The following is a 12,921-nucleotide window of genomic DNA, read 5'->3' on the forward strand; positions in this document are numbered from 1 at the left end:
ATGACACTTTTCCTGAAATGTTCTTTGTTAGGTTAACTTCTGAAGCTTCTTGTTTTCTGAAACAGGCTGGTTAGATGTGATCTGGTTATTATTCTTAGGGGAAGTTGACCTGCACATAGGTATTGATTGCAGCTTTTAACCAATACCACACCTACTTCTAAGTTGCATGTTTTTCTCTCTGGGCAATGCAGGAAATAGCCACTTTCTTAGGAGCTTGCTGGAAGGCAGCTGGTGTTTTCATCCTGGAAGCACGGCAAAGGGGCCATATTTAGAAATTTGGGGGAGAAAAGAAAGGAAATGTTGAGGTAGGCCATGTTCCTTCTCTTGGAAGAGTTACGTGGGATTGCTGAAGCCCCAGACCAGACTGACGGCTTTCGGCTACCTTGTTCTAGAAGACCCAGTCTAGGCTCTCGGTGGAGACCACAGTCGCTCCATGGGTCCAAGTCAAATACTATGGAATTTTGGAAATGGAGTATCAAGCCACTCTCCTAGAGGATCTGTTAGAGACCCACCAAACCTCAACGTTTGGTTTGCAAGGGACCAGAATGGTGGCCACCCGTCCAGGTGGAGATTCGTGTAAACATCTCATGTGACGTAGGCAGCTCGTTGTTGCTGGTGCCCTCGGATTGCACTCCCTCCTTCAAAGGTTTACTCATAATCTCGTTCAAGGCAGTAAAAAGCTTCCAGATGAACCTTGTCCATGTGGAGAAGCAAGAGGGAGGGATTATCTGGCTTGGCGACAGATGCTTTCTTGTACCATCCTCTCTGACGTGTGGTTACACCCTCCTTTTTCCTTGGTTTGTTGAAACTTAGAGGCTACTTTATGGATTTACAAAACACAGGGAGATTGCAACGTGCAGCATTATCTCACATTCAGATCATCGCTGGCTGTAATAGAAATACAGCATTCCAGTGATTCTCCTGGAAGCCTACGTTTTTAGGAGAATATGCCCTCGGTATCTCCCTCCAACCAGGAAAACTTAGAATGGCTTACCTTCCACAGCTCCTAAGGCACAAAGCAAGTCCAGACTTGGGGCGATGCTCAAGTATCTTAATCTTTACAGCTTTACTGCAATGGAAAATACTTGGAAGGAGAGTTGATCCATCTCCTCATCAGGGAAATGGATTGTGTCCCAGTCCCATGCTCAGTGTCATTTTGAAGTTTTAATTGCATGAAATTGCCTCCCTCCCCCCCACCACCTCCCCCGAGCTGTAGGCTTGAACCCCACCCTTTCAGGCTGACAGCTTTGCAGTGGAAAAAGATGACAAGGCCACTTGTCCAGGCCACTAGGTAATAAAGTCTCTGAGCTCTGGGTTGCTAGATCTAAGGAAGTACTTTTCCCTTCATGTCAAAAATGGGGTGTGAGTACTGGCATTAGGCAGAAGGGTTAAATGATTATACATCTGCCACTTTTGAAAAGCAATGGAATATTCTTTCCAGGTGCTGAAGAATGCATGATAGAATAGAAGTTCCATTACATTTATAAAGTGAGACATATTTATAATAGATCTTCCAATTAGCACACCATAGTTAACGGGACCAGCCTAATTCCATGAAACTTAATTTACCCAAAGCCTAAAGGATCATGTATTCTGAAATGTCAGCGTTCTGTTTTTACATGATTGTGATTCATTTTAGAACGTATTCACTTTCATTTTAAAGAAGAATCACTTGCACCTGAAGCAAGAAAATATTTGGTGGAATTGGCAGGTGTTTAGCATTCTCTTCCAAAGTTATCTTATTACATGTTTTCATTCAGGGTTTGTTAATCAGTTATACACACACAGAGGTTAAAAAGTCCGTTCTCTAAGGATTGTTACCAACAGCCCTTCCCCTGGCCTGCGCACTCCCCACTTTTTGTACTTCCAGACACCCCCCAGCCCCGCAGCTCTTTCGATGGATTCCGACTGTGGCAAACTCTTGACAGCCAACTCTGATTCCCTTCTTTTCTTGAAAAAAACTGTAGTTTTTCCTGGACCGTCATCATTGTCCTATTCATAATTTTTCTCAGCTTTCTATTTGCCACTAGTTTATTCCCACATGTTCCCTTCATTGCATGCACCCCACATGAGGTCTATTCCAACCAGCTCCAGTGCAAATCTGCTGACCTGTGGGCCTGTTCTCGGCCCTTCTGGGACCTTCCCTCACCCCATTCCCAGGGATTCCCCAGACCTTTTTCTTGAGATCGATCCTGTAATTTTTCTTCATCCATGACTCCTCCCTTGCTCTGGCAGAGGATACCCCCAGTGGCTTCTTGAAAAAGTGTTGTGTCGGAAGGAAATTCTTTGTGGCCCTGAACATCTGAAGGTGTCTTTCTTTCAGCACACTTGATTGACAGTTTGGTTCTGAGCTCTAGGATAGAAACCGTTTTCCCCCCTCACTGACCGCTCTGTGTCTTCTGACTCTCGGTGTGAGCTTTCTAGCTATCCACCACTGGAAGCTCCTAGAATCTTGTCTCTGCCTCCAGCATTGTTGCGTGCTGTGCTTGGCGGGTCTTCCTTCATCCACAATGCTGTGTCCACCTGATGGACCCCACGATGGTCTTAGAAATCGTATCTTTCAGCTCTCCGATTTTCACCGTTCTCTCTTTCTGGAACTCGTATTACTTGAATTTGTGCCTCCTAGATTGGTCCTTTATTTATATTTTTTTAACCCATTCTCCTGTACTTCCCATGTCTTTGTCCTGCTCCATCTTTATTATAGATTTCTTCAACTTTATCTTACTGTCATTTTGTGAATTTCTTATTTCTGACTTAATCTTTTTAATTTTCAGAAGTACCTTTCTTGTTCCTTAACCATCTTTTTTAAAATAACATTTCCATTTGGGCCTTGTTTCATAGATGCAGGATCTTCTATCACTCTGAGAATATCAGTGTGGGAAAGTTTCCTCTCTCTCTCTCTCTCACACACGCCCAAACACACACACACACACACACACACACACACACACACACACACACACACACACACACACACACCTGTCCATCTCTTTTGTCTCTCTGCTTTGTCTCTGTTTCTTCCAATCTTTTTTCCCTCTGTCTGAGCCTCTTCAACTTAGAGGCCTTCCTCAAAGTCTGGTGATCCCTGCTTCTCTCCTCATCGTCGGGGTGCATCAGAAGCCGACTGGCAGCCCTGCCCGTGTGGGGGCGGCTGATGCCCTGTGTGGGCCTTGTGGTGGCCAGTCAGGCACAGGAGGGAGTGCTGCCTCACCAGGAGCCTCCAGCTTCCGGAACCCTGGGTCTCCTCCCCCAGAAGGATGCAGCTGGTTTCCTGTGTTTCAGGAGCTGAACAGAGGAAGAAGACAGGAGCTTCGACGTCATCCTTCCCTTAATCCCCCGGTTTCTGGGCAGCAACTGTCCTCCACTGCAGAGATGGAGTTCCAGGGTCCTGCCAAGGTCAGGGGCCATAGTCACCAGCTGTGCAGGGGCAACTGTGGACAAGCTGCTTACTAACTAGACTTTCCACCGGCCTCCTGTTGGCCCTGCCCTCACTTCCAGAAGGGCCTGTTGCCACATTTCCTGTTGGGGTGAGGGGGGGAAGGGCTGGAAGCAGCTCGCTCCCCACCCCCACCCCGTCAGTTTAAAATTCTATTTTGGAGAGGGTCTGTTAAATCCTTGTACTCCTTGCCCACCTGCTCTCCAAAAGTGCACATTCCGTGGCTGTTGTCTCTTATTCTCTTAACAAGACCTTGAAAAGCTCCTGAACCCATCATGAATTTAAGTCTCACTGTTTCCTTTTCCGTTAGGTGCGCTGGTTCAGTGTGGCTCTGCGCGCGCAGATGTAGTCCAGGTGCTTTCGGGTCACTTCTCACTCTTGGGAGAAAGCTGGAAAAATCCCATGACTGAGCACGTTCACCCTGACCTCACTGAGCTGCTTAGCAATCTAGTTACGCCTTCCATGAGAGCAACTGGTCTCCCTCACTAGCCCAGCCGCCCACCCGCTGCGGGGGTCCCTCTGGGGGTCCCTCTGGGGCACCTGTGCCGAATGGGCGGGGCCTGTGTCCAAAGGTGAGAACAAGGCAGGACGGCGGCAGTTTGAGGACCGATGCACCAGCCCCCTCCCTGATCGGGCAGGTTCGCCCTCCTTCCTAGCTCCGCGGGGTCACGAGACACCTGCCTTGATGTCGTTTCACTCATGTACGCTCCTGCTAACGACCTTGCTCACTGTCCCTTCTGCCCCCAGCTCTGTTTCGTGATGTTCTGGACGCCCAACGTTTCCGAGAAAATTCTGATAGACATCATTGGAGTGGACTTTGCCTTTGCAGAACTCTGCGTTGTTCCCCTGCGCATCTTCTCCTTCTTCCCAGTTCCAGGTAAAGACAGAGGGAATGAGAGGAAAATTCTTGTCTACCTTCATGCCCAGTGCGGTCTTCTTTCTTTGGAAATGTTTGCGATGATGTCCCAGACAGGAACAGTAAAATGTCACAGCGGATTGGAAAGGTGCAAACACATTACCTAGTGGGTTGCAAGTTCAAAAACAAATCGGACAGCCATAATTTGTTTCTTCAAGGACAGAGATCTCAGACACAGTAAAAAGAAAGCACACCCAAAGGGACAGCATGAGGAGTTTTGGGGGGCTGTGGAACTGTCCCGTGCCCTGGTCATGGCGACGGCTACACAGATCTGTGCGTGTGTTAAAATTCTTAGAACTATATCCTCCGAAGTCAGTTTTAGAATATGTTCTTTAAAAAGTAACATAAGCAAAAAGGCAGATAGACAACTAAAACCTGCAGATGGACAAAGACAGAAAAATACTGCTGGAGTTAAGAATCTGGGGGCAGAGCTGAGGCCAGACGGCATATGGCCAGAGAGAAAAGTGTCCGTAGCCAAAAATAAGCCAGGCTGAAAATTCCCAAACCGATACCGTAGGAGGAGGTTTACTATATGGGAGTGAGGCGGTTCTTTATTAAATGAGAAAAGCAGGCCGCAGAATGGCTGATTAGCATGCTACTTTTCTGTAACAAACGTATCACACATGCTTGTCCATCTGTGTGTCAAGTTCGTGGTGAGTGCTTGGGTGTCCACACACTGTTCCTGGAAGTAACTCACCAAACTGGTACCAGTGGTTGCCTCTGGAGCAGGACCAGGGCCTGGGGGAGCCAGTTGCACCTTTTCAATTCCATACTAAGCGCATGTCATTACTTATTCAAAAACGTATTGCCCAGGGGTGCCTGGCTGGCTCAGACGGAAGAGCTTGCCACTCTCCATCTCAGGGTTGTGAGTTCGAGTCCCACGTTGGGTATAGAGATGACTTAAAAATAAAATCTTAAAAAGAAAATTAATGCCCAAATAAACCACTAAATCATTCAGCTGAGAAGCAGAATGGACAAAGCCATGGTTAAGAAATGGGCCGCAGAGCTAGAGGAGGCCAGGGCTGGTGGTGCCATCCGTGCACCGGATCGTGGGCCACCCCTGCTCTTAGACGCCGAGCATTTCTGGAGGCCGGGCCTCTCAGGTGTCACCTTCCCGGTTGTGGAAGAAGTGGAGGAGTGGAAGATCGTGGCCATGGGGTGGTGTCTGGTCTTTCTCAAGGGGACACTGGGGGAGCCAAGCTGTGGAAGGTGACCCCCACCTAGAGCAAGGCTGCCCCCTGCTGGAGACTAAGGACCTGCCGCTCCTTCCCCAGATTCAACTGGCGGAGGAGCTGGGGGTCCCGGACAAATCCTGCTGGGACTGGACTGGTTTTTAATCTCTCGACTCACTTCTGTGTCGGTCACACTAAGGCTTCGGGACAGCCATCAGGCCCCATCTGTCTTTGCAACCTGCGGGGTTCAGGCCAAGCGGGTGAGCGTTCCAGTGGGCGCCCTTTACCCTCTGCCTCAGGCAAACCCAAATGCGTGTGTGCCTCATAAATACAAGGCCTCCACCCCAGGCAGGCAGGGCCCCCCATGAGACAAGGGAGACAGGAGCGTCTTCCTCCGAATGTGCCGTGGACATGACTTTTTACCCCAGGAGTCTCTCTGCCTGGCGCTGCCCACCCTGGGAGGACTAGGCCGTAGCTTCCAACAGCCCCTTGCAGTTACAGATCAAATGTTAACATCCAGGCACTTCCTCCTGACCGGGGTGTCCGCGGCCCCCCACGCTGTCTGTGCCTAGAGCCCTCGTTTGTGCCCCGGCCGGGCACGCTGCCCTGCCCCGCGCTGCAGCAGGGTGGATGCGGAGCCAATACCGGAATGCACTGCGAGGTCCTTGTGAATAGTGACCGACCGAGACGAGGGGGGCTGTTAGGGAAGGAGAGGAGATGACCAGGGTGCCAGCAGTCTGGGATGGCTGGGAAGGAACGAGAGAAGCCCCATCCTTCCCTCTCCCCGCTCCGGTCTCCACGCTCCTCCCCCCGCCACCCCGCCCCCAGGAAGACGGGCCTTCTGAGCTTCCCTCCTCTTGCACAAACTGGATCGCCGGCAAGGTGTGGCTTTTCTGTGTCCTCTCTTCTAGAGAGCAGAGATCAGAGCTTGAGGCCGGGCTGGCGGGCAGGCGGGCGGGGGGCAGGCCGGGCCAGCCGAAGACGGAGGGCAGTCACAGCGGGGACAGGCAGCTGCCTGCAGCCCTCTGTCTGGGCGCTAAGGGCTGCAGTGAAGAGGGAGCCCGGGTAGAGACGGGGCTATGGCAGGCCCAGAAGCAGGCTCAGGAGGCCCGGCAGGAAGATGGGGCGGCCAGCCCGGGGCCACAGCAGCAAGGCCTGGGTCCTCACCCAGCCACCCCATGACCTCAGGTGTGCTGGCGAGGCACGGGGCAGAGGCTGAGGACTGGGAGAAGCAGGGTGTCGCTGACCAGTCCTTTGCTGTCCCCTCAGTCACTGTGAGGGCCCATCTCACCGGGTGGCTGATGACGCTGAAGAAGACCTTCGTCCTGGCCCCCAGCTCCGTGCTGCGGATCATCGTCCTCATCACCAGCCTCGTGGTCCTGCCCTACCTGGGGTATGCTGTCGGGGGGCGGGGAGGGGAGGGATTGGGGGCTGTGGGTCCTTCTGCCACTTAAGTACATCTGTATGTTCATGTGGCATCCCCAAGCATATCTAGGATTGGAAATGCAGAGTGATACCTTCTTTCTCTGTCCAGGCAGTAGGTGGAAGGCGGCTCAGCAACATTCTAGAAGAGAACTTTTAGGATCAGGCCCATACATGCTGTTCACTGAGCACCTGCTACGGGCGGCAGGCTCGGGATGGGGGAAGACACAGGGAGGAAGGGCATCGTGACCCCCGCCCTCAGAGCTCCCATCTCTGCACAGAGACGAGCGCAGGAAGGGCTGTGGGCTCAAGAGTGAAGGGGCCGTGGCCCACGGCCCCGCCAGCAGCGTGAAGCCAAGACCAGGAAGGGGAGTGGGGGACAGCTCACCTCGGAGCTCCAGGTCCCCTCCCCACACAGGGGGGCCACGTATCAGGTGCAGCCCTTCCAGCAGAACTCGGGGGGCAATTGGTTCCTCTCCTGTCTGCACCGTTCCCGGCCTCCCACTGGGTTTCCGCTCTCCCTGTGCCTCAGCACGGCTTTAACAGACAAATGGCCCTTGTGTTCTCATCCCAGGGTACATGGAGCCACCCTGGGCGTGGGCTCCCTTCTGGCAGGGTTTGTGGGAGAATCCACCATGGTCGCCATAGCCGCGTGCTACGTCTATCGGAAACAGGTGAGCCTGGCCGCAGACCCGCGCCCCTGCCCAGGCTGTGAAGCCTCCCCAGGTGCAGGGAGTCCTGAGCGGCTCCCTGTGGACCCACAGCGAGAGGTGGCCCGGGCGGTGGCACCTCCCGTTCATGCCCCAGCTCAGCTGGATTCACACTGCTCACCAGAACTCCGGGGCCCCTCCTGCGTGTGAGTGACCCTCGTGGCCAGAGTTGCTCAGCCCTAGGTCAGGTTCGCTAACAAGGGGACACCTTAGCATGTTGTTCTGTAGGTTACTCCTTATACCCATTCTGTGGATTATTCCTGACACCCGCCTTATCTCAAAGGGCAGCCAGATTGCTCAGGAGACATGACTGAAAGGCAACCTAGTGTTGCCTTGGGAGAATACAAATTGTAGAAACTAAATAATGCTTTGACTATGCAAGAAAATGCTGAAACCAATCCGTTCTTTAAGTCGTTATAAACTCAGACTTTATCGCTGAGGAAGGACCAGTCTAAAAAATGTTGGGTGATCAAGATGCCCGCTCCCCACTCTGCCTCTGCAAAGCCCTTCCGCTCTTCAACCTCAGATCCCATGCCCCTCCAGGAAGTCTTCTCGACTGCCCACCACGCACATGTGCACGTGCACACACACACACACACACACACACACACACTATGCACTCACCGTCAGCACATAATTCATTTATCCTGCAGGGTTACCTAATTGTTTGGGGGTATAGTCCTAAGATTATGACTACTTAGCAGGAGGGACAGGATTAGCCAGGGAGTGGATGGGGGTAGAGAAGGGAAGGGGCCCCAGGATGGCTGTCCGGGGCTCCCCAGTGTGATCCCCTAGCCACGGCAGCTGGGTGGCGAGGGCTGAAATTGGCAGAGGCTTGAACCCAACCAAGGTGAGGGTTTTACCTACAAACGAGATTAAAGAAAAGAGGAGCAGGGCATAGAGCGATGATTAACTATTGAGCATTTCATTTAAGCTGATGAGCAGGGAGAGGAGGCAGGAAGGCCCATGGGTTGTGGGGCAGGGGCCTGGAAGGAGAGGCAGACCGTGGCGGGAGGTGGAGGACCGTGTCCTTGAAGCTGGCCTGTCAGTGATGCCAAGGGTGTTGGTAATGACAGGGTCTCCCGGGAGCCGAGAATGGCAGGGCTGGTGGGGCGGCGCTGGAGAACCTGATCCCCAAGCAGAAGAGGTCAGGGCCCGGAGAGCCATTTCCTGCAAGGCGGCCAACGCGGCAGTGCGGTCACCGGAAATCGGGACAGGCGACCAGCAGGGTGGGAGAGACACAGACCTGGGGTGGCCTGGAGGGGAGGAGCACAACAGTCTGCATGTGAAGGGGGGCGGGGGGCCACAGGGCAGGGGGATGGGGCAGTCAGGATCCCCCAAAGGGCCTAGCACAGTGCCGGCCCCCCGAGTAAGTAACCGGACTGAGAGGAAGATACTAAGTCCAGATGCAGCCACGGGGAGGTCACCTGAACCAGAAACGGGACCCAGGTCTGCAGCGAGGGGCCCCCTGAGACCCTGCGGCCTCTCCCTGCTCGTGGCTCTGCGGTGACGCATCCCCATCACAGCCCCACACTCATGAGTCTTCTTGGGTCTAGAAAAAGAAGATGGAGACCGAGACCGCGGCCGAGGGGGAGGACTCGGCCATGACGGACATTCCGCCGGCGGAGGAGGCGACAGACGTGGTGGAAATGCGAGAGGAGAATGACTAAGGCGCCGGACGCGGGGACGGCAGGGCGGCCAGGTGGCAGGGCAGCGACATCTCCTCTCCCTCGTGCTTTCTTTCTTCTGCTCCGGGGTTTGGGTTTGGGTTTGGGTTTGGGTTTGGGTCACGGAAGAGGCCTTGCTAAAGGTTTCGTGTAGACTCTGCGGCATACTGGGTATGCTCCCTCAGCTGTGGGGACCCGAACGGGGGGCCCTGCCATCGCTTTGGACACACAGAACAATGAGTTCACGCCCCCACTTGCCCCGAAATCCCGAAGACGCAGCTGCCTCTAGAACAGCCTGCCCCCTCCTCCTCCTCCCTCGGACAATCTCCACTCAGAACCAAAGGACTGCGGCTGGGCCATCAGCGCCCTCGGCCGCCCCCGCCCAGCAGGCCCGACTGGACCCTGTCCCTCCGCATCGCTCTTCCCAACCCACAGGTTACAGCTCGGCTGTATGTGGCTGGCTTCCCAGGGGCACGGCTGTGCCGAGAGAGACGCAGCCCCGGGGGCCTTCCACCCTGCACAGCCTGCGGCCACCAACACCCAGCCACCCCACCCCCCACCCCGCCGTGCAGAGCGTCCGCGACAGATGGCAGCCTGGCCTGGCCGCTCACACTGACCAGTGCCTTTGTGAACGCGCTGCACGGACGGGCGGACAGATGGACGGGCGCGCGAGCCTGACCTCCCAAGGGGAAGGTTCGAGACGCTGGGGGCGTGGCGGACAGAACGATAGCATTTCACCTGCATTTTCCTAGGTTTGAGCGAGCTCCCACTTTTCAGGCCCCGCCGTGTACATACATGAGCTAAGTTTTTTAAGTTGTCACAAAGGCGCATCTCCAAACGTCAGCATCCTCAGGCATGACTTTCCCCGAAGGCTTGTTTGTCACTCACCTTTCCTGAAGATGGCGCTCGAGCAAGCGAAACGGAGTTTTTTCTTGGTTTTCTTTAAAGTGAATGGAAGCTTTAAGTCATAATCTAGCATTCTAATGCCAGGTTGCTGTATCGTAACTTTTGAAGTAGATTCGTTACCTGGTTCCGCTACTCGTACTCATAACCATGCGGTGCAGGTAATACACGCCACACGAGAAGCAAGACATTTTCTAAGCGATAGCAAAGTCACTATGTGATATTCCCTGAAATGACACATTTGAAATCCATTTAGTGCAGTATATTTTTCTAAGTTTTGGAAAGCGGGTTTTTTCTTTAAAAAATTATGGACACAGTTCACTAAATTCTTGATTTAGTCAAAATTCCTAGACGGAAAGAACCTAAACACAAAAATATTTTAAAGATATAAATATATACTGTATATGTTATGTAATTTATTTTAGGCTATAATACATTTCCTATTTTCGCATTTTCAATAAAATGTCTCTAATACAATACGGTGATTACGCCTGTGCTCTACAGACCTGCAGTTGAAACGTATTGTATCGATGAACATTGTATCTTATTTACAGCAGTTCTACAGAGTCTGTCATTTGTATATAAATGTAAGGATCAATAAATGAGGAGAGAACTATTTTTCATTATGGGTAACAGGGGTATAAATGGGGTCAGCTAACATAGACAACAGTGAGGATGGAAATACACACTGGAAGGGGCGAAAAAGGCAAGCCTTTTGTGTTTATTATTTTCAGTGCCGTGTAATCATATTGTTCCTTGTTTAAAAAAAAAAAGAATGTAAGGGCATAAAGTCAGCCACGAACATCACAGGGCTGCATTCATATTTCTGGACATCAAGTGACCTTGGGTGTGTCCACCGTGGGGACAAATTTTCATGGGCTTCCTCTGAGAGACTTTTCCTCTGTATAGATGAGTGCTAGAAATTAAGATGTGTAGCTCTCGGGTGGTTTCAGGGGCAGATCTGAGAAGATGGGGAAAAAAAACGTCTAATTGTATCAGCTTTTTAAAAGTACATGACTAGAAAATTAAACAGCAGTATTTTTTAACATGTGTGACTATCTCATGCTTGTGCGGCTGGAACTTAAAGATCAAATTGAATAAGCCACCTCTTCCTCCCGAAGTCGGGGAAGGATCAGCTAGAGAGCCTTCATTACACAACTAGAATGTGTCATTAGAACCTCAGAGACACCGTCGATGATGAACATCCCAGGTCATAAATATGTGGCAACCGTCTCAGAGAACACGGGAAGACCACGATGACAGAGGCTGTGCAGGACGTGTCCAAAACCTTCTGCCTCGAAGCACGCCATACCTCACACGGTTCCTTCACGTGGGCGGCTTAGCTTCATTCATGGCCTACCACACACACCTTAGCTCCTAGAGCAAGACCTGGTATTGGCAGCCTTAGACAGGAAAGGAACACTGCTCCTTCCCACCTTTCAGAGTAAAGAGGGCCATGCCTTTGAGTTTGCCGACGAAAAAAAAAAAAAAAGATTTCCCCAACACAGGTTTCTTTCTTATTGCTAGTCGCTCAGCTGACAAATATAATTCGAAGGGCATGGTACCTGGGAGAGTCACATGTCAAGGACCATGAAAAGACCAGGCGTGACCTTCTCCATGTTGGGTGATATGTGTAGACAAATATAATCTATAACAACAGGGGCATAAAGCCGTTTTTAAATGCTAAGAAGTGAGTTGGGGAAGCTCAAAGCAGTCTTTCTGCACTAACAGTATTCCCAGGTCAGAGGCCTCTTTGCTTTTTTGAGGGTCCTATGCCAGGTCATTCTAAAACATGAAGGTGTCATGTGCTCTGTTCCACTCAGAGCTTGGCGGCACCGGGCATCAGATGCCCAAGAAGTGAGCGGAAAGAACCAGGCGAGGCTTGCTCCAGGAAAGTCATGATAGGGCTGGACCTGTCGGCCATGAGGCTCAGGGGCGTGTTGAGAGGTTTGCACGTCGGCCAGAACCCCTCACTTGATTGGGATTCTTCCATCTGGGCATGGGAGTGGGAGCCAGGCATGGTCCCTTGCTGCCTGTGTTGGGTCTGTCTTCTTCCAAAGGTCTTCTTGTTTTGTGTCTGTTTCATGGGTCAGCTCGAGCAGGTGGCTTTGCTTTGGAAATGTCCATGGATGGTTGATACCTTCAGAAAGAATATCTTTTAGTGTTGTTTAGGGTATATCGGGTGGGGCCAAGGAAAGCTTTGGTATGGTATCAAATGCACTTTTTCATTCTTTGAGTCCTACCAATAAATAACTTTGGGAGGTGCAGAGGGCAGGGCCCCAAGAGGAGGGAGGCCCAGGGAGGGGCTCCACCGTAGCCCAGCTCCATCAGGTTAAAAGTTCTCCAAACCCCAGGGCACGTCCCAACCAGGGTCCAGCTCTGTGGTCCTCACAGGAAGCCTTTTCTGGATCTCTCTCAGGGTTCAGAGAGTCATTATATTTCCCAAGTATGACAGAAGTTCTTCAATGATAGCTTAGAGTAAGAAGTGAAAAAAACTCAACAGCTCCCTACCCTAATTCTTCCCCATTTGGGGTCTTTTCTTATGGGAAGGAAGGGGGGAGGGGAGGAGGAGAGTAACTTTTTTTTTTTTTGTACTCTTGGTTTCTAGAAACAAAACAATTTAAAGACTCAGTAGTTCTCTGACCAGAGTGTTTTTCCTTAATTCAGACTAAAGTGGGAGAGCCCAAGAGGCTGT

General features: G+C 51.8%; 1 protein-coding gene across 1 annotated transcript in view; it reads left to right on the forward strand.

Moving 5' to 3' along the window:
• The window catches only part of ANKH (ANKH inorganic pyrophosphate transport regulator), a 130,069-nt gene extending 118,797 nt beyond the window's left edge, over window positions 1–11,272 (forward strand). Inside the window, exons 9-12 of the mRNA XM_025867456.2 lie at window positions 4,184–4,313; window positions 6,794–6,917; window positions 7,521–7,620; window positions 9,213–11,272. Of these exons, the coding sequence (XP_025723241.1) occupies window positions 4,184–4,313; window positions 6,794–6,917; window positions 7,521–7,620; window positions 9,213–9,326 (468 nt within the window). The 3' untranslated portion in view covers window positions 9,327–11,272. The remainder of the gene's footprint in view (window positions 1–4,183; window positions 4,314–6,793; window positions 6,918–7,520; window positions 7,621–9,212) is intronic.
• The last annotated feature ends 1,649 nt before the right edge of the window (window positions 11,273–12,921 follow it).

The sequence above is a fragment of the Callorhinus ursinus genome, unplaced genomic scaffold, assembly GCF_003265705.2.
Source record: "Callorhinus ursinus isolate GAN/ISIS: 27379988/994484 unplaced genomic scaffold, GSC_fseal_2.0 scaffold3, whole genome shotgun sequence".
In the NCBI taxonomy this organism is placed as follows: Eukaryota; Metazoa; Chordata; class Mammalia; order Carnivora; family Otariidae; genus Callorhinus; species Callorhinus ursinus.